This window comes from Macrobrachium nipponense, chromosome 11 (genome assembly GCF_015104395.2).
Source record: "Macrobrachium nipponense isolate FS-2020 chromosome 11, ASM1510439v2, whole genome shotgun sequence".
In the NCBI taxonomy this organism is placed as follows: domain Eukaryota; kingdom Metazoa; phylum Arthropoda; class Malacostraca; order Decapoda; family Palaemonidae; genus Macrobrachium; species Macrobrachium nipponense.
In genome coordinates, this window is record NC_061087.1 from 82,151,023 (window position 1) to 82,175,633 (window position 24,611).

The 24,611-nt window shown below is 40.8% G+C and overlaps 1 protein-coding gene and 1 long non-coding RNA gene across 2 annotated transcripts in view; one reads left to right on the top strand and one right to left on the bottom strand.

Annotated features, from left to right (window-relative positions):
* The window catches only part of LOC135207310 (uncharacterized), a 112,630-nt gene that overhangs the window by 69,660 nt on the left and 18,359 nt on the right, over nt 1–24,611 (bottom strand). The window lies entirely within an intron of this gene.
* LOC135206408 (alpha-methylacyl-CoA racemase-like) overlaps nt 1–24,611 on the top strand; it is a 59,593-nt gene that overhangs the window by 33,088 nt on the left and 1,894 nt on the right. The window contains exons 4-6 of the mRNA XM_064237800.1: nt 5,227–5,358; nt 7,879–7,990; nt 11,274–11,484. Of these exons, the coding sequence (XP_064093870.1) occupies nt 5,227–5,358; nt 7,879–7,990; nt 11,274–11,484 (455 nt within the window). The remainder of the gene's footprint in view (nt 1–5,226; nt 5,359–7,878; nt 7,991–11,273; nt 11,485–24,611) is intronic.

A 24,611-nucleotide genomic window follows, 5' to 3' on the forward strand; every position in this document is an offset into this window, starting at 1 on the left:
ACTCAGTACAGCTTTCTGTTTGTCACATATCCTTCAATTCTGGTGATTACTGTATTATGAAGAATTTTCACATTTTTGTGATATAAATAATAGTTCTCTCAAATATTTTGATGTTAAGTAACATCTTTAACTAATCCCAGAATACAGTATGCATACGTATAGACAAAACAAGAACATAAACTTAAAAGTGAAAGGATTGTCATCAGCATAGTACATATGTATTCATAAAAAAGCCCAATCAGTTAAATTAAACACAGTGCAGATACCTGGAGTTTTTAGGGATGAACTGTAAAGGGAAGAGAAAGGGAAAAATTTTTGAATTAATAAAATAAAGATGAAAAACAGGAAAAGCAGATGGCATACTGTAGGTAAAATCAGTCCTTTTACCACAGTTGTAAGGGTGACTACAGTTGACACTTATACACAGTAATCATGGTTGAGATTGTGTGAAAAACAGAACTATCTGATGAAATGCATGTTTTCACATAAGTATCCTACCAAATAATTACATAGCTATTCGTTCCACTTATATGGGAGTTTGAATTCAAAACTTCCCAGATAACACTTCAAACTAGCATGTAGGTGACCAGTTCTGCCCACTAGCGGGAGAATAGGAATTACTGTGAGCAGAAAGCTCAGTTTGTTCCTGCTATCATCGAGTGAACACTGGTGATGTAGGCAGCTTGGTCATTATTTTCCAGTTATTTAACTGGATTTCAGTGGTGTGCATTCCTACTGGAATGCATATTTAGTAACCTTCAAAGGAATACATATTAGGATGAATTTTTTCTTGTTTTATTATTGAGTTGATTTATCAACTAATCTTTTGTTTACCCTTGCAAGCTAACAAATGTACTTCGGCCATAAAAGTAATTCTTGTCTTACACCATTCCTTCAGGCTAAACTTCGCATTATGGTTTTTGTTTACCGAGTCTCATTATACTTGTAAATCTTCGGTGCAGGCAGTCCCCGGTTATCAGCGGGGTTCCGGTCTCAGAGGGGTGCTGATAAGCGAAAACCGCTATTAAAGGAAACTTGGTGATTTATGGCACCACAATGGCGCTTATGGCACCTCTGTTAGGTATGTTATGGTGCCATAACTCATTATTGGCACCTTATGGCACACCTTAAGTCTCCTCATGGCGCCAATAACAGGAACTCGGCCCGTTATGGCGCCATAAACCCCTGATTTTATGGAACTTGCCAAGCCCCATAAAACCAGATCGCTGATAATCAAGTCAACCAATAACGGGACTGCCTGTATATAGTTTTGCCTTGGTATTAAATTCTCGAGTGGTGTTTTCTGAGTATAAATGCACTCAAAGTAATTTTTGTCATTCTTTTAGGTTGAAAGCTAGGCAACTTTTGCTCATTTATTGCTTAGGTTACTTGCGAGTTGCTTTGATAGTGTTGTCCTGAAAAGTAAGTTTTGTATCTTACGTTGGCCCCACTCAAGGAGAATTGGAGTTCTTATATAATAGACTTGGCTCATCATGAAGATAGTCTGAGGGAGAAGTGGAAAACCACATCAATTTCCTAGGACTGAAAGCAGTATGTTCCTTGGCATCCAACAAACTCCAAGGATAGTTTTAGACAACTTAGCCACTAACTAGTTCGTAGGTTTTTTTTTTGACAAAAGAAAGAAATATCACTCTTTTCTCTGAGAAGGTCTACGTCCTGGCAGAGTCCATGAATCAAAGAAACCAGGTTCCCTTTTAAAGTATGACCCCTTCATCCAGATATGTGCATGGAATTATGGAGACTAAGGAGTGTATCTGTTATTTATTTGTTTGCTATCAACCCTATTAGTCCTTTCCCTCATCAGGCCAGTTTTTGACAAACTAGAAAGGATTTTTAAAAGGTTTAAATGACTAATAGCACTATCATACACACAGGCTTTGTTTCCCAGACTTCAGAACCGCTTATAGGACCTTTCCAAAGCCCTGCTGTCATGGGTCAAGCTCCTGCTGTGCAACCTCACTTCTGTCATATCCATAAGTATCTTCAACTCCTATTAAATACTTGGCTGCAGAGGCTTTTGCCACATCAGGAAAGGAGTCAATGACCAAATCATACCCAGAAAAGATGTTTGATCCTCTTCAGTCCACTATACCTACAGTAGGAAAATTTCTTATGTACTTGAGAAGACTGAGGAAGTTGTCTGTATGTGTAGCAGAAGGTTACAGATCAGCTCTGTCGTAGGTTTGAAGCAAGCCAGGGTGAGATATATGTGGCATCTCGTGGATAGGAGGCTAATGCACCAATTTCTTACTTTTGAGTTACGAGCATTTAAAGTCAGGTATAGGTGGCAGACATAATTATTACAGACTAGCATGTTATTGTACATCATGAGACAGCTCTATTTTCTCTCTCTTCTGTTCTTCTGAAGGGTTGGGGTGGGTGTTTTTTATCCATTTTTCTCTCTAATTTGTTCTCTTTTTCTTCTATTTTTGCACTCTCTCTCTCTCTCTCCATCATCTCTCTCATCTCTCTCTCATCTCTCTTCTCTCTCTCTCTCTCTCTCCTCTCTCTCTCTCTCATCTCATCTCCCTCTCCTCTCTCTCTTCTCCATCTGTTCTTCTGAAAGGTTTTTGGGGGGGATGTTTTTTATCTCTTTTTCTCTCTTAATTTGCTCTCTTTTTCTTCTATTTTTTGCTCCTTTTCTCTCACTCTTTCTCTTTCCATCTGTCTCTCTCCCCTGTTCTTCTGAAGGGTTTGGGGGGTGTTTTTCATCGCTTTTTCTCTCTAATTTGTTCTCTTTTTCTTTGGTTTTTTGCTCTCTCTCTCTCTCTCTCTCTCTCTCTCTCTCTCTCTCTCTCTCTCTCTCTCTCTCTCTCTCTCTCTCTGAAGGGTTTGGGGAGGTGTTTTGCTATCTGTTCTCTCTAATTTGTTCCTTTCTTCTATTTTTGCTCTATTTTTTGCTCTCTCTCTCTTTCTCTCTCCCCTGTTCTTGTGAAGGTTAGGGGGACTTGTTGCTGAGTAATCGGATCGTAATGACAAAATACAGGCAGTCCCTGGTTATTGACAGACTTGGTTGTCTAGCACCATAAAATCAGCGATTTATGGCGCCATAACATGCCTAACAGAGGTGCCACATGGTGCTTATGGTGTCGATAACCACTTATCAGTGCCATTATGGCGCCATAAATCACCAAGTTTTGGTTAATGGCAGTTTTTGCTTATTGGCACCCCGCCATGAACGGAACCCTGCCGATAACCGGGGACTGCCTGTAATGCGGAGTGTAAACAAAGCCAGGCTTCACTCATGTACTTAGCAGGATGACTAGCGGGGGTGCTTGCTAGCATGTGTCTGATTGGCTAAGAGGCGGCCTTTTAACTCAGGCAGAGGTAGCCACTTGCCCATTGGCTGGGCTGCATGTGGGTATTCACCCCTCATGCTCTGAAATCTCAGACCTTCTCCGCTGCTCCATGTGTAAAACAAGGGAAACTGAACCAAGAGTTATGAGCCAGCATGGGTCAGAATCGCAAAATGCTCTTCACCATGAGTTTTTCAGTGCTTCCACCTAGCAGGGAACATGCTTAATTCATTTTCGATGGGGTTGGCGCAGTCGCCCCTTGTCCACGAGGCACCTCATATATACTCTTATGGTCAACCAAAAATCTTTTGTCAGTAGTATTTTGAAAGAAAGGCTTCACCTAGAAGCCTCCACTGTTAGACTTACCTACAGTGCTCAAGACTCTGTCAAATGATATTTATGAGGCTGTTGAGCAGTGTTTCTTGAGAGAATTGATACTGAAAACTGCTTATCTTCTTGCCCTAGCCCTTGCTTGGTGGTGAGTGAAATTTTTGTCATCTTTAGGTAAATTTCTCTTGCCAAAATTTGTCATACTGCAGGTTTTTCTTATGTGCCCAGATTTGCGGCCAAAACACAGTGAGCCCTCTTCTTACCTCAGCCAACTCCTGAGTTTTTAATAAAAGCACATCTTGTTCAGCTTAATAACCGACAAAACCTTGCCTTATGAATTACTACCTTAACAAAACAAATTTTTTAGAAAGGGTTATCTGTTTTTATGTTTGTGCTATTAAGTGTGAAGTTTCGAAGAGTACAGTATCTTTTTTGGCTAAGACAGGTTATTTTATTTGCATATGCATCCATCTTGTAGTTTGAGACGTTCATTCTTACAGTCAAATGGCATGTGACCAGGGCCATTTCAACATATGTGGCTTCCAAGCTGAATATGGACATTAATATGATTTTGAATATGACTGCGTTAGGTCCCGTTGCTATCTATGGCTCTATATATACTCTCTTAGTTTAGTAATAGATGTTGGCAAAATAGTGTTGCATCCTGATGAGAAAGAAACAGCAGAGGACCAGACTCATTTTCATCCTCTTCATCCCCATACTCTTAATGCAGTACACCATACTGTTGCCGAATCTTATTGGTACCTGCTTCTGTGACTCACCTTTGGTAAACACATACTGTTCTTATTAATAAGGCCCTTGCCTTGTCACAACCCTCAAGACTTGTTGGATGCATTTCTCTCAGTTAACAGTGCCTTTGGGTCAGCACTTCTATATATTGTACTCTCTAGCTAAGAGAAATATTCTGCACACGGAAGGCATCCAATATAAATAACTAGCCAATCTGTTGTACGTAATGGGTTTGTTTTAAAACAAGTATAATTTTTAAAAATCAAATAAATTTTTTCCATACACAATCCAATTACTTCAACAAAATTACCTACCTCCCTACCCTTTTTATTGCAACTGATGAGAATGCCTCAAGAATTTTACCCAATTCTTGGTTTGATTTGGGATTCTTGAAATGTAGTTAAAGTTAATGATCTGTATTTATGAAACTCAGAAGATCATATTTGAGCTCTTTGCATCTTTTTATGTTTTTTTACTGTACATTTTCCTTTTTTATATCTTAGATTTACATTGGAAAATGTTTTTTTTGTGATTATGTATACAGTGAGAGACTGCATGAAAACTGAATACAGTTTTAAAATGTTAACTTTTATGGGTAGTGTGAGGTTATTCAAAGAAAGAAGTTTTGTGAGAAAAGATGTTAGTGAAGAATTTAATCTTTTATGTTCACAATTCTCTTGATTAGATAATACTGTATGAGAAAATTATAGTATGTCTTTAAAATGTCTAAATTCACCTTTTTTTTTCAATGATTTAATCATCAACTTTCCATTTTTTGAAGGTTGACTGATGCCTTGAAAGAAAGAGTTTCACTATAAAATATTTTCAGGTCTACTTTCCATGTTGGGCCGTAAAGAAGGCAAACCCACTCCTCCAATTAATTTGCTAGCTGATTTTGCTGGGGGAGGTCTCATGTGTGCCTTTGGAATTGCACTAGCTCTGTTGGAACGTTCAAATTCAGGTATGCTGTTATTATTTTTATAGCTTTAGGAATAGTATGTGAAAATTCATTTCTTAAAGAATAATTTTTCAATAAGATCTGCTCTGTGGGGTGTTGTTTTCTGTTGAATTCTGATTTTTCAGCATTATTTATTATCAAGTTTCCAATTCTTGACATGCAATCTGCAGTGAGAGTCAAATATGCTTCCATTTTGGTCACACCATATGGAATTTATTTCAAATGCCAGTGTAAATAATGTCACATTTCTTGTGTTGACTATTGTTTTTGTGATTCAGTCAATACATTTTTGTAGTTTTATTGTTGAGAGGTCTCTCTTTATCTTATGCCCCAAATTTGTACAAGCTCCTTTAACTACTTGGAATGGTACAGTGTTAACTAATGAGAGTTCTATGGAAAAAAATTATACCTACCTCTTGAAGAATATGGTGTTCATTTGGAAAAAGTATCAGAGGGCAATGGAAAGTACAGAAAGAAGAGATCAGTTTTTACAAAAGAAAAAGTAAATTATCAAATTAATGATTAAAAATGTAAGTACATATACTTATTCAAATACAAGGAGAATTGTTTTAGGGTTGTAACTTACTGCATCTTTGCTTCAGCTTTTGATGTTCCAATATACATAACATCCTGAGGGAGAATGTTCCATACTCCAACGTTGTAAGGAATAAAGGATCTCTGGACTGTGAAGTTTGACAGTGAGGCACATTTACTACTTATTGGTGCTACTGTTAATCAAATCTGGTTCCTCTTCGTAGGAAAAGAGGATCACGGATCAATTGTGAATGACAAGCAAGAGACCATCTTTCAGTAATCCAAGTCATAACTGCTAATGTTAGGAGACAGAAACCTACCACCTTTAAATACTCTATCTAAAAGAGATAAATCTCTGGCAGAAGCATACATCGAAACCAAACAGTACTCTAGTAAGGGAAGGGCAAATGACCTAAAACAGGTTGCATTTATTTTTTCACTGTTATAAATACATGAGGCCTTATGTACAAAATGTAATTTCCATGCGGCATTTGCTGACACTTTTGTTAGATGTTTCTCAAAAGTAATATGCAAGTTAAAAGTTATTTGCTGTCCTTGTTACGCAGGATCTACATGTGGGCATAATTTCAGATTATTAATGTGAAGAAATAGCTTTTTTCTTATTATTTCTGGATGAATTGAGTATAGTATTTTGCATATAATTATAAAGATATATAGACAGCACACTTAGTATCAGTACAGACAGTCCCCGGTTATCAGCAGACTCAATTATAGGCAATTCAGTTTTATGGCACTTGTCTAGTGCCATAAAATTGGTGATTATGCACGAGACAGGTATAAGAGAACTTCAATTCTGTTATGGCAAAAATTAAAGTGACCAAAAAATGTTTGCTGCCCTGAAGTTTTACCTAAAGGGGGATTGGACGGTGTATGGCCACTATGCTCTTCATGATCTTGCGTTGGCACATGCGAAAGGTATCAGTGTGGTAGTTATTGGTTTCTATGCTTTTGCCAAGCAACATCCAGTATGCTTGAAATATCAAAGTTTACTGGTTCTTATTACTAGCTTCATCAGTCCCAACCAGATATGAATACTCTGGAGCATATGTCTATTTTCACCTAGTTAGAAACTGAGCACAAGTAAAATGAATGAGATTCACTGTAATGTAGTGAAATAGTATACATAGTACTATGTAAGTTAGATATACTGTATGGTGACAATTTTTTTGCTCAATATTGTTCTGGAAGTCCAGTAAGCTACGTGAATGATATTAATGTACAAAATTCTGTTTTGCCAGAAAGGCAGCTGGTAACAGTTCTGGAAAATAATTTATAAAAAGAACGGATGATTGAACGGAAAACTTAAAATTATTTAACAACTGACAGCTCATGGCATGTCAAGGGAAGATGGTAACTGAGATAATATGTAATAAAGAAAAATATTTGTAAACAAACATAAGTAACCCATTAATGCCTGCTTTTAAGTAAAACCTAATAAAAATCCAAGACATTTTCTTAGGAATAAGATAGTTTTTTCCTTTACACACAGAAAAAAGTAGACATCGAGCCTTCAGTCTAGTCTAAGATACTTATTCTTGAATTAATACTCTTCCTCATATTAAAAAAGAAGCCTCACACTTGGTTGAGAGTTCCCTTTTTTAAACCTCACTAATTAGTTTTGCTGCATTGGCTAGTGTTAATTAAGACAACTGATGACAATTGTGACACCGTCTGGTGAGGAATACTTGTTAAAGAGAAGAACTAAAAATGTTGTTCTTCAAAGGTTGACTTTATAGCAGGATACCACTTATGTTATGGGTGGCATAGAGTGAAGCAAGTTTATATTTAGGAAACATTTTGAGCAGAATGAACACTTGTTAACAACTATAATTTATTTCATCTTGATATGGGTTACATATGATTTTAGTGATCCTGGATGATGATTCATTGTTTGATTATAGTATTATTAATAAATATGTCTACCTTTAGCAGGGATGTTGTTTATTACTACAGTAGTTTAAATTACAGGTCTTGGACAGGTTATTGATGCAAATATGGTCGAGGGAGCTGCGTATACTGGATCTTGGTTGTATGCATCAAGAGATTTGTATATTTGGGGAAAACCTAGAGGATGCAACTGGTAAGTACCAATTCTTGATAAATGAGAATTGTTTTCCTCTTCTTGGGAAAAGGGGGTGTCATCCTAGGAGAGGATATGTGCAGAATTACGTATTTATGCAGTACAGTATTTAAAGGGGCCGGCCGGAACCGCTATATATGGTGGTATAGGGCGAAAAATGCAGTCATGAAAAAATTCATGGAGCTTCATATGGCAATTGAGAATATGTATACGAAATATTTCGTCAAAATTCCTCTTACTTTCGTAGTTACAGGGAAATTAGTTAACATAACTCAATAAGCCTAAAACACTGATCCGTACAAGAAAATGCAATATTTTTTCTATTATTGTAAATTTTTATAATTATTGTCAAAGAAATTGGGAGAAATGGCATCTGTAGACATTCCCCGAGTCGAGAAGGAGACTTCAGGCTCAGGTACCAAGTCCAGTCATGAATTAGTGCAATCACAGACATCAAGTAGTCTACACGTTCCATTTCACCTCTTGACATTCGCTTGCCTTTACGTATGTTTATGTATGTTTCGGCAAGAATTTCATCATGCCAATGAGGAAAAGACAAAGAAAACATCTCGCTAACATACAGACGAAGAAAAATCGCTCTAGTATTATTACAGAATATCATAATATTCTCGTAGTTAGTGAAGAGAGAGGGTAGGGTTGCTTAGTAACGCCCCCTTCTTGCCTGACAGTACACGTCACACTCTGCCCAAGGCTACGATCTTTGAGCAAAGAGATCTTCATTTATTATGAATAACAAAGTTTTGGTTTTTTAATACCCAAAATGGAATATGAAATTCATAATAATCATGATTTATTAAATTGTCTTTGTAATATTCAATCATATACCTTCATTTTGCAACGAATTGGAAGTCTCTAGCACAATATTTCGATTTATGGTGAATTTATGAAAAAAAAAAACATTTTCCTTACGTCCGCGCAGTAACTCTTCCGAAAAAAATCAGAAATTTTGTGATAATATTTTTTTCTGTGTTGCTTTGATAATTTTACAATGTGTTGTATATCAAAATGATCGCAATTTAGTGTACAATACAAAAAAAACGTAACTCATTAGCGTTAACCATGTTTTGCACAGCGCGATTTGAATACAATTATGTATGAATTTTTTTTTTCGCTACCATATATCGCATTATCTATATATGATAATGATATTTTTTTAATTTCTGATGGTTGCATTCTAAACTTCAGGCAATCACAAAAAAATGAGCCAAAAATGAACTCTTAATCTTGAAAACTAAGTGCGCTGTGATTTTTTGAAAAAAATATTTTTTCCGCTTCCGCGCTCACTCCAAACCTGCCTCGGCATACGGGAGACATTTTGGTTTTTAGGGCTTCGGCGTAAGAGCGTTAATTACTGAATTGTTGGTGTTCCAAAATGTGCAATTACATAGGAATTTTGTGGTTAAATAGATTTTGAGGCCCATCTAAGAAGCAGATCTTTGATGTTTCAGAGACTGTGCAAGTTGATATTTAGGTTTCTCTTTTTGAATGGGTAGGAATCTACTGTTCCAGTTTATTTGCTGTGTCCAGTGTTGCATTAAATGTTATCAACACTGAATGACCTCATAGGTCCCAGCGCTTGGCCTTTGGCCTAAATCCCATATCTTATCCCCTAAATGTTGTCACAGAATGAGAAATCCTTCCATTAGTAATCCTTTTTAGAATTTGTGGAGAACTCTATGGAACCTTTCTTGTTAACTTGTTTATGAATATCATGATTAGCAATCTCAACCACATACCATCTATAGACCCAAGCGCCTCAGCGGCGTGGTTGGTATGGTATTAGCGTTCCACCTCGGTGGTCGCGGGTTCGATTCTTGGCCATTCCATTGAGGAGTGAGAGATGTGTATTTCTGGTGATAGAAGTTCACTCTCGACGTGGTTCGGAAGTCACGTAAAGCCGGTGGTCCCGTTGCTGAATAACCACTGGTTCCATGCAAGGTAAAAACACCATACAAACAAACAAATCTATAGACCCAGTAACATGGAAGATGTGGGATGATCTGAAGAACAGTTAGTGATGCTTAACAAGGTTACCATCAAAAGGGTTATGGTTAATGTTAATAACACCATTGCGGCCTCAGCTTGACAGGTTTGCAGATTTGTTTTATCTTCTAAACAGGCTGCCGAGGTTTCGCCTTTGGTCTGTGAACCTTCATACCTAAAGGTTATCTAGTATCCTTTGTTGGAAGTTGCTAGTGAATAGTTCTTATTTATAAATTCAGCCATCTACTGCTAATAGTGAAGGAAAAAGTAGAGCGTGAAGCATTCTTGGAATGCATGCCCTGACTTTTTCCAGGCAAGCCTTCCTTTAGGGCATCGGCATGAAAACAAGATTCCTGTTGACAGTTGGTTTAAGTAACCTGTAATAGAGGATGGTCTTCAGTGCAGTTATCCTTTACCATGACTTTGTAGCAAAAAAAACCAGGCTCCTGGTATATGGGGTTAACATGACAGTATCCAATGGTAATAATACCAAAGTTGACTTTGTAGGGAATGGTGATATAGATGCCTTTCCTAAAATTTACCCAGTAAAGGATTTTCTGAACTAGACTATTCTAGAATTTCCATCTCCATTGATGCTTCCAACAGAAGCTTTGCTAAAAGCATCTGATGGTTTATGAGGGAAATTATCTTATAGCCTTGCTGGCAGTCTCATAGTAGGGCTATTTTTTTTGGTAATGTCATTGTGGATGAAGTATAAGTTATTATTTCCTTTTAAATGCAGTACATACATCCATTGCCCAGAGTTTAAAGTACTGTTACTGAAATACAAGTGAACATTTATCATGCTTTGCTCAAGGGACAACCTCTTGCAGATATTATAAGTATACCTGTTTTCAGTTAGGCCAGCAGTTAAGAGGTAAAAAGTTGGAAAACTGGGAGGATTATCTATTATTCAGCCTTAAGCATTGACTCCAATGGTGAAGTTTTGAGATCACGCTTTAAACTGCCTTTCCATTCATGTATGAAGGTATAAAGGTGAATAAGTATCCAATATACAAATTTCATATACATATTTATATAGATATATATGAAATGATAATCTTTCTACTGATAAACTATGCATTTTCAGTAAATTTGCATGAATACTTAAGAAGTTGGGGATGCTTTTTAATAGATTGCTAGGCTCTAGCACTTCTAATTGATATACCAATTTGGTTTACTCAATGTTAACTTCAAAATGAGACCATTTTTTTCAAAACATAATGGTTTTGTAGTTTTGTCAGATAGCACATGTAGTTTGATCATTTCTTTTTTCCAGGCTAGACTCTGGAGTTCATTTTTATGACACCTACGAAACGAGTGATGGAAAGTATATGGCTGTTGGAGCCATTGAACCTCAGTTTTATCAGCAATTCATATCACTTCTTGGATTGACTACTGGAGATGTTGGACAGCTTGATGATCCAGATGAGATGAAGAAGATTATAGGCAAACGTTTCTCAGAAAAAACTCAGGAGGAGTGGACTAAAGTAAGTGTCGATTCACATCTTTTTTTAAACTTTGTGTTCTTTGTATGTAAACTTGATGTATAATACATATTTCTAAATAATGGTAGCAAGCCAGCCTTCAGTTGAGAACTTTTAGATTCCAAAGAAGTTTTGCATTGCCTAAATTCCAGCAGAAATTACTATTCTGTTTCATGGCACTACAGATTATGTTCCCTTTTTTTGTTTCATTTTAATGCACCCACAGTTTTCTACTTTTGTTCTAAATAGGAAATTTAAACCAGTTTTAAGATTTTATAGGAAATTTAAACCAGTTTTTAGGATTTTATATAACTATATTACTTAATAATTACAGTTTGTATACCAAATAGAATAATTATTTGTCATATCCTCTTAACCCTCTTACGCCAAAGCCCTAAAAATCAAAACCTCTCCCGTATGCCGGGGTCGGTTTGGAGTGAGCGCGGAAGCGGAAAAAATAATTTTGTACATGAACTTTCCTGTCAGACATATACTTAGCTTAGTCTCTGACGTCACGACAGAATTCAAAACTCGCGGCTAACGCGACAGGTAGGTCAGGTGATCTACCTTACCCGCCTTTTTGCTTTGGGTGGGAGGCGGGTGTAAGAACCATCATACCTTTCTTGCCAGATTTTTTCTGTCGTCGGTGTCGACCACACCTGTTGTCGGTACCTCTTGACAGTTGGATTCTTTTCTCGTTTTCGCCCTGGATTGTTTCTACGGACTTTTGGTGAAGTACCGATCTTTGGCCTGGCATTCGCGATTTGTGGACAGTTATTGGACTTTTCTTTGGATTTTTCTTTGGATTTTTCTTGGTTTCATGATGTCTGATGTTGATACTAAGAAAACTGCTATGTTTAGAGTTTGTTGTATGACTGAGTGTAAGGTGAGGCTACCGAAAGCTGCGGTAGACCCTCACACGGTATGTTTGAAGTGTAAAGGGAATGAATGCACCTTTAATAACCCTTGTAATGAATGTGAAAAGCTGAATGAGGATGAATGGAAGTCTTTGTCTTCCTACTTGAGGAAGCTTGAAAAGGATAAAGTTAGGAAAGCTTCTTCCAGGAGCAGTAGTAGATCTCGTATTAGCGAGTTGGATGTAGATAATCCTATTTTAGAAGTAGCTCCTTTGTCAGTTTCAGCTCCTGCTCCCTGCACCGAAGCCGAAGATGCGCCTTCGGAAGTGGCCTCAATGAAAGCCACCATTCGCAGTATGGAGAGGAAAATCAAGCAACTAGAAGGTAAGAGTGATTCCAATAGTGATTTGTGCAGTGAACCCAGTGCAGTGGAGGGTGCGTCTGATCGGCTCCCTAATGCTTCCAGGCCTAGACCTCTTCCAGACTCCCAGTCCCATGGAGAGGAAAGTCGAAAGCCGCAGGAAGGTTAGGGAGCATCCCCAACGGTCAGGCGTCCCCTCGGTAGTTCCTGTTGATCGTTCCCAGGCTACCTTGGATCGCTCCAAGAGAGAAATTTTGCGCCAGTGCTTCTCGTCGTCGCCTTCGCCTTCTCCTAAAAGAGGATGGAGCTCTTCGGAAGCCTCGCGCCCTTCGAAGAGAGCCTGGAATGCTCCTGCGCCCGCCCTTCCAGCCCTGAAGTTTTTTCGGAAGAGCCTGAGGTGGAAGCGAAGAAGCGTAAGAGATCTCAGGAGTATCGTTCACCGAGCGGAGATCGAGCCTCTTCTCCTGTTCACGAGTTTGTGAATTCTCCTGCAAGGTGTTGGCTAACCTTCAGGCGCAGATTTCGGCTCTGGCTGGCTCTCTTTGCGGGTCTTCTCGTCGCAGGAAGGACGTCTCGCTTCCTGTAAAGAAGTCCAAGCTCCCCTCTCCTGACTCTCGCTTTTCGACGGAAGAGGCGCGCTCACCTGTGCGTTCGGCTTCTCGCAGGAGGCTTTCTGCTTCGGACAAGATCAAATCTGCGTCTAAGCGACATTCGCCTGACAGACAAGTTTCTCCTTCAGACAAGGAGCAAACTGCGCGTAGGAGATCCTCACCCTACAGACGCTCTTCTCGAGACAGGATCGCTCCCCTTGACAGGCGCCAAGAGCCTAGTAGGCACTACTCACCTCGTAGCCGCTCCTCGTCTCGCCTCCACTCTCCGGTTGACAAGCGCCCTAAATCGGGACAGGCGCCTTTCGCTAGACAGGCGTCAAGAGCTTGTTAGGCGCGTTTCGCCTGGCAGGCGCTCTTCTCCTGACTTTTACTCGCCTCGAGTCAGGCGCCGAGAGCCTAGCAGGCGCTTCTCCCCTGGTAGGCGCTCACCTAGTAGGCGCTCGTCGCCAGAGATTCTCTCGCCTCGGTTCAGGCGCCAAGAGCCTGGTAGGCGCTTTTCGTATGGCAGGCGCAGTTCGCCTGGTAGCCGCTCTCCTTTGGATAGGCGCCAAGAGCCTGATAGAATTTCTTCTTCAAACAGGCGCTCTGCACCTGACTGCCGCCTGACTCCTTTTAGGCTTCAAGGATCTGGGAAACGCACTCCTCCAGACAAGAAGGATGTTGCAAGTAGACACTTGCCTGAAGCATTGTCTCCAAGACGTATACGTCCAACTGCCTCTAGAGAACTCCTTTAAGAATAGTCGCGCCTCTAGGATCAGGAGGGCTCTTCGGCTCAGGAGGAACAGGACCCCTCAGAAGAAGAAGGACCAAAAGACGCCTCAGTTTCCTCCTATAGAAAAACTAACAGAGTTACTCCTGCAAGAGTTTGGAGATATCCTTTCTCCTGTGCTTCCCCCTTCTCCTCTTTCGTTATTCTCCACTTCGAAGACGTCGAAGGTTCGTCTTGTGTAAGGATGAAACCTACTGTTTCCATGAAGAAGGCGCTGAGAGGTTTTGGGGAATGGCTCCTTTCGAAGGAAGAGAAAGGGAAGACGGTTTTTTCTTTCCCTCCGTCTAAACTGACCGCAGATTGGGATTCTGGTACGAATCGGGAGAACCTTTAGGCCTCGCTCTCCCTTCGTCTGCGGACTCGGACTTCTCCTCATTAGTGGATGCTGCTCGTCGTTACCGCCCTCTTGTCCGCCAAGACTACGTGGGGAATGAACGAACTTGACCACTTACTGAAGGGAATGTTCCGAGTCCTGGAAGTTTTCAACTTCCTTGATTGGTCTTTAGGTGTGCTGGCTAATAAAGACCAAGACCCCAGATGCTCTGTCTCCTGAAGATCTTAACTGTGTACTCACTTGCATGGATAAAGCAGTGAGAGACGGATCGAGTGAAGTCTCCTCACTGTTTGGAGCTGGAGTGCTTAAGAAACGGTCGGTCTACTGTTCGTTTCTCACGAAGGCAGTGTCTCATGCACAAAGGGCATCGCTCTTGTATGCTCAACTCTCTCCTCTTCTGTTCCCCAAGAAAAATTATCCAAGATGTCTCGAGTGCCCTTTCAGCTAAGGCTACTCAGGACATGTTAGCCCAGGCGGCCAGGAAACCTCGCTCTGTCTTCCAACCCAAGACCAAGAAAGAGACTCCTCTGAGACAGGAGCCCTTTCGAGGAGGACCCGCTGTCAGAGGTTCTGCAACCAGAGGGACTAGACCTTTTAAGAGAGGTAAAACCTTCTCTAAGTCAGTCAGAGGGAAAGAAATAGCGGTCAAGGACTCCAGACATCAGTGGGTGCCAGACCACTGAAATTTGCCGACGTCTGGGCCCACAAAGGGGCGGACAATTGGTCCCTATCGATTGTCAGCAAAGGATCCACCTCATTCCCTTCTCGTCAAGACCACCATTGACGACAACTCCGAGGGAGTTGGTAGCCAAGTACAAGGACCCCATCATGAATCAAGCCCTTTCTCTAGCAGTAGATCTCATGCTAGAGAAGGAGGCTATAGAACTAGTGAAAGATCCCCGCTCTGCGGGCTTTTACAACAGACTTTTCCTAGTTCCGAAGAACTCAGGAGGATGGAGACCGGTGTTGGATGTAAGCGCCCTGAACGTCTTTGTGGAAAAGAGGAAAGTTCGCCATGGAGACAACTTCCTCAGTGTTAGCGGCTCTTCGTCCAGGGGACTGGATGGTGTCTCTAGACCTTCAGGACGCTTACTTTCATGTGCCGATCCATCCTTCTTCACGGAAGTATCTACGATTCATGATGGGAGGAAACATCTTCCAAATTCAAGGCCTTGTGCTTCGGCCTATCAACTGCACCCCAAGTTTTCACGGGGTTAATGAAAAACGTGGCGCAGTGGCTACATTTGGAGGGAGTGGGTGTCGCTTTATCTCGACGACTGGCTAATCAGAGCAGAGTCTCAAGAAAGATGTCTGGAGGACCTTCAAGTTCGCTGGGACTTCTGGTGAACTTCCAGAAGTCTCAATTAATCCCCAGTCAAGAGAGGATCTATCTGGGGATTCGGATAGCTTCTCTGGCTTTTCGGGCTTTCCGTCGCCAGAGAGGATAGCTCGTTGCTACGAGAAAATAACGACCTTCCTAGAGAAAGATGCATGCACAGCGAGGGAGTGGATGAGTCTGCTGGGGACATCTCCTCGCTGGAGCAATTCGTTTCTCTAGGAAGGTTGCATCTCAGGCCTCTACAGTTCTTCCTATACCAGAACTGGAGGCGTCTCTCCCTAGATCTGGAGTTCTCCTTCAAGATCTCAAGAGAAATCAAGAGAGACCTTCGGTGGTAGAACGACCCACTTCGATTTGTGGAAGGAATGTCTCTCTACATGCCGAACCCCAACCATGGTGTTGTTTTCCGACGCATCGGAGGCAGGTTGGGGAGCGACACTCGGGACAAGAGAAGTGTCAGGCACCTGGAAGGGGGATCAGGTGTCCTGGCACATCAACAAGAAAGAGTTGATGGCAGTCTGGATGGCATTGAAAGCCTTCGAACCCCACGTCCGGAATGCAGTAGTGCAGGTCAATTCGGACAACACAACAGCCTTGGCGTACATCAAGAAACAGGGGGGGACGCACTCCTTCTCCCTGTACGAAACAGCAAGGGATCTTCTGCTGTGGTCTCAAACGAGGAAGATCAGTCTTCTCACCAGATTCGTACAGGGAGAAAGGAACGTCAGGGCCGATCTCCTGAGCAGGAAGAATCAACTCCTGCCTTCCGAGTGGACCCTCCACTCAGAAGTATGCCAGGACCCTGTGGAGAAGATGGGGCAGACCTCACATCGATCTCTTTGCAACAGCAAAGAACGCAAGAATCGAACTTTATTGCTCCCCGATCTCAGACCAGGAGCAGTTTCAGTGGATGCGTTTCTCCTAGATTGGACAGGGCTAGACGTATACGCCTTTCCCCCCTTCAAATACTAGGACAAACCTCAAGAAATTGCTATCTCGGAGAGGACAAGAATGACGCTAGTAGCTCCGTTCTGGCCCGCCCAAGATTGGTTCACAGAGGTACTGGAATGGTTGGTGGACTTTCCAAGAGCACTTCCACAAAGACAAGATTTGCTCAAACAACCCCACTTCGACAGGTATCACAGAAACCTCCCCGCTCTCAATCTGACTGGCTTTCGACTGTCAAAAGTCTTGTCAGAGCGAAGGGGTTTTCGACAAAAGCTGCTAAGGCTATCGCCTCAGCTAGAAGACCTTCGACCCTTAAAGTCTACCAGTCGAAGTGGGACGTCTTTCGCCGTTGGTGCAGGAACCAGAAGTTTTCCTCTTCCAGTACCTCTGTGACTCAGATAGCAGATTTCCTAGTTTTCCTCAGAGAAAAATGCGGTTTGGCAGTATCTACTATCAAAGGATACCGTAGCATGCTGGCTGCGGTGTTCAGACATAGGAATTTAGATCTTTCGAATAACAAAGATCTTCATGATCTATTAAGATCTTTTGAATCTTCCAAGAAAACTTCGAACGAAGTTCCAAGTTGGAATCTGGATGTGGTTCTTCGTTTCCTGAGGTCCGCTAGGTTTGAACCACCACATTTAGCCTCCTTCAAAGATCTCACGAGGAAAGCTCTCTTTCTCATATGGCTTTAGCATCTGCTAAAAGGGTTAGTGAGATTCATGCCCTAGAAGGAAGGGTAGGTTTCAAGGAGATTCCGTGGTTTGTTCCTTCCTTCCTTCGTTTTTAGCAAAAAATGAGAACCCCTCAAATCCTTGGCCAAGGAACTTTGAGTCGTGGTTTGTCTGCCCTAGTAGGGGAAGAACCTGAAAAGAACTCTTTGCCCTGTTAGGAGTTTAAAATACTACCTTCAGAAGAAGAAAACCCTTAAGGGCATTGAGGACAGACTATGGTGCTCTGTAAAGGACCCCAGCAGACCATTGTCGAAAAATGCGCTGTCTTTCTTCATTAGAAGTGTTGTGAAAGAAGCACATAGATCTTGTAATGAAGAACATTTCAAGCTCTTAAAAGTCAAGGCTCATGAAGTGAGAGCAATAGCCACTTCCTTGGCCTTTAAGAAGAATATGTCTCTTCAGAATCTGATGAAAACTACATTCTGGAGATGTAATTCAGTATTCGCCAACCACTACCTAAAGACGTCAGTATTACGTATGACGAGTGCTTCGCGTTAGGCCCGTACGTATCGGCGGATTCGGTGTGGGGCAGGGAGCTGGAACATATCCTTAGTAGTTTTTTCCCTTGTTTTTTTTTCTTTTTTTGGTAATTGAGTTCATATGTTGTATGAAAAATGATGCAGGTAGGCATCTTTTTCGTTTCGTAATGCTAATAACGTTAGTTTGGTTAGGTGATCGGATTTGGTTTGAATTTCTCCCTGCGTTGGTAGTGGACAGGTTCTGTCATAGAAGAGGGCGAACCCCCATTGACATGATCCGACTTGGATTCTACTAAGTAAGCGGATATCAAGTCCTGTTAGTAGACCCAAAGAGTCTTTTCAGCTGTAGGTCACGCCCTCGCTGTAGCTCTTATGGCTATGCAGACTAATAGACAGTATCTATGAAGTCTTCAGCCTAAACAGGTAAGAACCAAGGTTATGTTTATCCTACAACAGGTGTTGTTTACCTTTTCTTTGTTATTTTCTGTCTTGTACCCTCCACCAAGGTGTCAATCAGCTAAGTATATGTCTGAACAGGAAAGTTCATGTACAAAAATGATTATTGTTATTTTACAATAAAGTTTTGTACATACTTACCTGGCAAGACATATACGATGATGGCCCGCCCAGCCTCCCCTCAGGAGACAGGCATAAGAGAGAAAAAATCTGGCAAGAAAGGTATGATGGTTCTTACACCCGCCTCCCAGCGGCGGGTAAGGTAGATCACCTGACCTACCTGTCGCGTTAGCCGCGAGTTTTTGAATTCTGTCGTGACGTCAGAGACGGTAAGCTAAGTATATGTCTGCCAGGTAAGTATGTACAAAACTTTATTGTAAAATAACAATATCATTTTTTTCAAAAAAATCACAGTGCACTTCGTTTTGAAAGATTAAAGAGTTCATTTTTGGCTCCTTTTTTTGTCATTGCCTGAAGTTTAGTATGCAACCATCAGAAATGAAAAATAATATCATTATCGTATGCAAATAATGCAATACATGGTAGCGAAAAAAAAATTCATACATAATTGTATTCAAATCACGCTGTGCAAAAAACGGTCAAAGCTAACGAGTTACTTTTTTTTTTTTTTGTTTTTTTTTTGTATTTTACACTAAATTGCAATCATTTTGATATATAATACATTGTAAAATAATAAAAGCAACACCGGAAAAATATTATCACAAAATGATGTACGAATTCGTAACACGCGGACGTAAATTTTTTTTTTTTTCAAAAATTCACCGTAAATCTAAATATTGTTCTAGAGACTTCCAATTTGTTTCAAAATGAAGACAAATGATTGAATATTACGATACTGTAAGAGTTTTAGATTAAAATTGCAGATTTCGACCATTTCTGACGAGTTAAAGTTGACCGAATGTCAATATTTTTATATATATATTTATTTATATGCACATATTTCAGAGATGGGAAAAGCTACAACCTTCAATTATTTTTTATTGTATTCTTCATGAATTTTCGCACATTTTGATATATGAAACTCTATAAAAAGGCTAATATGAAAAGGAGCAAATATTAGGATAATGCGATGTACACATTTCGGAGACTTGCGGCCGCGAATTGGCGTGCGGAAGGAAGTTAAATATATTTTTCAAAAATTCACCATAAATCACAATATTGTTCTAGAGACTTCAAATTTGTTTCAAAATGAAGATAAATGACTGAATATTACTAGGCCGTAAGAGTTTCAGCTTACAATTGCGTTTTTCAACTATTTCGGTAGAGTCAAATTTGACCGAATGTGGTTTTTTTTCTATTTATCGTGATTTATATGCAAATATTTCAAAAAAGAGAAAAGCTACAACCTTCAATCATTTTTAGTTGTATTCTACATGAAATTGCGCACATTTTTATATATAAAACTTTATGTAACAGCTAATTTTAATTGGTACAAACATTTCGACAATCGCACAACAAAAAATTCTGATTTTTTCGGAAGAGTTACCGCGCGGACGTAAGGAAAATATTTTGTTTTTTTTCATAAATTCACCATAAATGAAAATATTGTGCTAGATTTTCCAAGTCGTTGCAAAATGAAGGTAAATGATTGAATATTACTAGAATAAAAGAGTTTTAGCTTACAGTTGCGTTTTTCGACCATTTCGGTAGAGTCAAAGTTGACTGAAAGTTGAAATTTTTGCACTTAACGTTATTTATATGAAAATATTTCAAAACTGATAAAAGCTACAACCATGGGTTGCTTTTAGTTGTATTGTGCATGAAATTGCGCACATTTCCATATATAAAACTTTATGTAACGGCAAATTTAAAATGGTGCAAACATTAGGACAATCGCACCAAAAAATTTATCTGAAGAGTTACCGCGCGAACGTAAGGAAAACGTTTTTTCATAAATTCACCATAAATCGAAATATTGTGCTAGAGACGTCCAATTTGTTGCAAAATGAAGGCAAATGATTGAATATTACTATAATATAAGTTTTAGCTTACAATTGCGTTTCTCGACCATTTCGGTAGAGTCAAAGTTGACCGAAGGTTGAAATTTTTGCACTTATCGTTATTTATATGAAAATATTTCAAAACTGATAAAAGCTACAATCATGAGTATTTTTTTATTGTATTTTACATGAAATTGCACACATTTTCATATATAATACTTCATGTAAAGGATAATTTAAAATGGTGCAAAAATTATGTCAAAGTGACAAAATAATTTTTGAGATGTGTCACTTTTTAGTGCGATAAGAAAGAAACTCGCGCTTGCGCGCCTGCATAGCGATTGTAAACAAAACAACGCCTTGATCCGTGAACTCCCAGCATCCCCCAAGGCGCGTGATTCAAAAGTTTTCGGCTGGTAGGCCTATAAGTATTTTTCCGTGAATTTTTAAAAAAACTTTTTTGAGTCGACGTATGATACGTCCATTCGGCATACGGGAGACATTTTGACTCGACGTTTAATACGTCCATTCGGCGTAAGAGGGTTAAGGGTTCTTCATCTGGAAAACCTGGGAGATCTACATGGGGCTGTTGGAGGACTTTTGTTTCCATGGAAAGGTCTACAGGGATGTGAGGTAGAGATTCAGCACCTCAGCACCAAGGGTTGGTACTTGATACAGGAAGCGGTGGTCCCTTCAGTATACTCGTCCCCTGGGGAGATGTACATCATAGTCCCTTGACCTGCCATGGCTCAAGATGATCCTGGCCTTGTCCAAACTGAGAAGTCAGATCCTGACTGACTGTCCAACTTCTAGCCTGGGTAGGAGACATACATGTTGATTGTACGACCTCTGTATGTACAGTTTGGCTGTGGTGGCAGCACAGCGATACCAGTCCTTGCCTTTCTTAAGGCATTCTGCCAAGAATGACCGAGGATGAGCAGTCACACAGGAGCGAAGTGGGTGGCCATTTAGGATTTGTACAGGGGAGTGGCCCGTGAAGTTTGGAGTGTTCCGCAACTCCAAGAGGCCACGGTTGAAGTCTTCATTGCTGATGTTACTGGAGGGTACTGTCTTCAGTATAAGGTGCTCCACAGCGGCCTGGGCATGACTATTAGAGTATGGGGAAGTAACAAGATGATGTACTCCCCATCACTCCATGAAATCTCTTAATTCACGGCCAGTGAAATGAGATATACCAATTGTCCTGAGGCTAAGTGGAACACAACACCTCTGAACTACCTGCTGAAAAGACTGATCGTTGTCGAGGCGGTAGTGTCACCATAGCATAGGGCAACCACAGGCCAGCCAGAAAGCCTGCGACATTGAAGCAGTCCGCTGACACAGACTTAAAGGGCCTAGAGGGTCAGTTGTAGTTTTGAAGAGGTTCCTGGTGGAGGATGGGTTTCTACAATCTGGCAAGGCTTATATGCTTGGAGTCGTGATCAAGCATGGCAACAAAGACTGGTAGGAACTACAATCCTTGTTCTATACAGTACGAATTCAGGGTCGACTGAGAGGCCATATGGTTTCCAGAATGAGAGCAACAAATTATGTAAGTTATAATAACTGGTAGGAAATCCTGTGAGCACGCAGTCTTGAAGATGGATATGTGACAGGTCCTCCCTTGCTTAAGCACTTGGATCGAGAATAATCCTGTCTGTGTCCTGGGGTGAGGCATCATACTCTTGGGCTGCTACACGAATGGTGGCAAGGGTCCTGCTGTATGTGGTCCAGCTTCAACATAGTCGGTTTCGTCCTGTGGTGTGAAGTGGCCAAAGGAGGGGCACGTGACAGGACATCTGGTATGCAGAGCTGCTTGCCAGCACACGCACATGGTTGTGAACAAATACTGCAAGATTTTCTCTTAAAAGATGTACAGGGATTCTCGACTGCATCCATAGTGTATGGTTGGAAATTGGCACCAGTGGGAGTTGGTCTGTCATCAATGTAAAATGTTGGAGGCCTATCAGGTGCAGTTTGCATTTGGACATAGCCCAGGTTTCAGCTAACATCTCCAACTCTATTGTGGCATAGCATGTCTTGGTGTCTGTGAGGAAATGAGAGCAACACTACTTAGTAAGTCTTCTGTTGCCGTGGTCCTGTAGAAGAGCACATCCAAGCCTATTGAGTAGAATAGTGTTGGTCTTTGGGAGGGCTGGATCAAAGGAGGTAAGGACAGAGTGAAGACTAGCCAGGGCAGTCTTCACTCTGCAAAATGTGCCGTCCTGATCTGCGGATGATACAAAAGCATGCTTATGGCTCATAAGTCTGAGAGGCTGAGCTGTGTTGGCTATCTCAGGCATAAAGTTGGCCAGTTGGTTAAGTAACCCCAAAAATTAATGAAGATCTGTTAAGTTTGTTGGTGCAGGGAAGTCTACTTTGTGAGGAGCTGCTGAAATGCCGCCTTTGGAGATCTGAAACCTGCAGAAGGTAACATTGGATGTGGTGACCACAAACAAGTGTGATGCCAAACTTTCAACACCTTGTGAACATCTCGTGGATTTAGCATAGATAGTAAGGGGGATTTTAGCATCAGAACTGGCCAAACCGGGAAAAAATTTGTTACCAAATAATTCCTTCGCCAATGTATTCTGATAGGTCCTAAGTATTACCGAAATGATTCCCTGATCTACCATGAACTCTATCTTTGTCTTGACTTGCTCCCAGAACCAATGTATTCTGATAGGTCCTAAGTATTACCGAAATGATTCCCTGATCTACCATGAACTCTATCTTTGTCTTGACTTGCTCCCAGAAGTCATATGGTATCTGGCAAGGTGGACAGATGGCAAAAGGTACAGCATCTTCCTTAAGATGAATTTGCATTGGGATCCTTCTATCGGCAAGAGTGGGGCTTTCTCCAGGTTTTCCTTGTAGATAGGCACGTCCTCAAACACTCCTAGAAATAAAAAAAAAGGTCTCGTGTTTTAGTAGGCAACTTGATGGCATGAAGAGGCAGCTCCAAACACTTGTTGACATGGGCAACACCCAAAATAGGTCTGAGAAACTGGCAGAATAATGGCAAACTTTGCAGTGGCTATATGACAGCAGTGGCGTTTGGTAACCTTTGTGGACTTAGATCTTCACTTAACAGGATCTCTTAGCTAAGGTGAGAGTAGCTGTAAAGGGTCCTAAGGCAGATGTCATCGTAGAGCCATCTGCGGTGAACATAGTCTGGGTTGAAGTGGACTCCTAGTTATGCTCAGGGCCCATAACAGAGTTGTTGCCTCCTGTGATTGGCAACATCTGAATCCTGAATATGAAGTCACCATTCGAGACGGAAATTTAGATTGATCGCAGGGTTTTGATAGAAGAGGGTCTTCCCATCCGACAACAGCTGGGGTTCTTGCCTTGAGAGGGTGGTGTAGGTTTGGCACTGAAGTGGCAGCACCCTGTTTGGCAGCACTTGTCATGGTATCCATGTCAGTTGCAGTGATGGTTCTGGACTTGTCTGGCGGGGCACCTCTGTGTCTTGGCCCAATGGCCCCTGTGGGCACAGCTGCTGCACACTTCTCTATGGATCTGTGCGTGCGGTTGTACGACTGGCATGAAACACACTGTGATGGTGTGGTAGGGGTGTCTCCCTTTCCATGTTTCTTCTGCTTCCTAAAGTTGGAGAGGGCCAAGGACAAATTGCAGAAGTGGCCTTCTGGTAGTCTCAGGTGTGGGACTTGTTGATAATATCCTGTTGAGGTATTGGTGTTGAGGGCTATGAGTTTCTCAGTTAGTTCTCCATCCCTGATTCCCATGAGGATGATTATCTTCATCTGAGTTTGCTAACAAATTGAAGATCTAACGGAACAGACATCTGCTTCCTCTGCAATGTTCTCGTCTTGTATAAAAGTCAGTTAAAAAAAAAAAAAAAAAAAAAAAAAAAAAATTAAAAAAAAAAAAAAAAAAAAAAAAAAAAAAAACCTCCCTTTAACCATTTGCAGGTGAGCAGCTCCCTACAACATAGATTCTCTGGATGTGTTCTTGAAGGGTATCCAAAACTTTGTCAACACTTTTTCAAAGATGAGCTATTAATTTACTTTCTTCAATTTGATGGTGGTTATCTTTTCCCTTCATTTGTTTTCTTAATTTTTTTAAAATCTAAGAACTGTTAGCTGCTACTTGCATTTGTTTCGCAAGCAAGAATCTATTATTTCCTGCTGTACACTAAAACTTCGTAACTTACTTTACAGCCATGCTACGATTCTATTCTTTAAGTAACTTGAAGGAATAACAAGCTTAGTTTTGACCTTTGCAAGAATAACAAAAGCAATCTTGCACTGCATCACA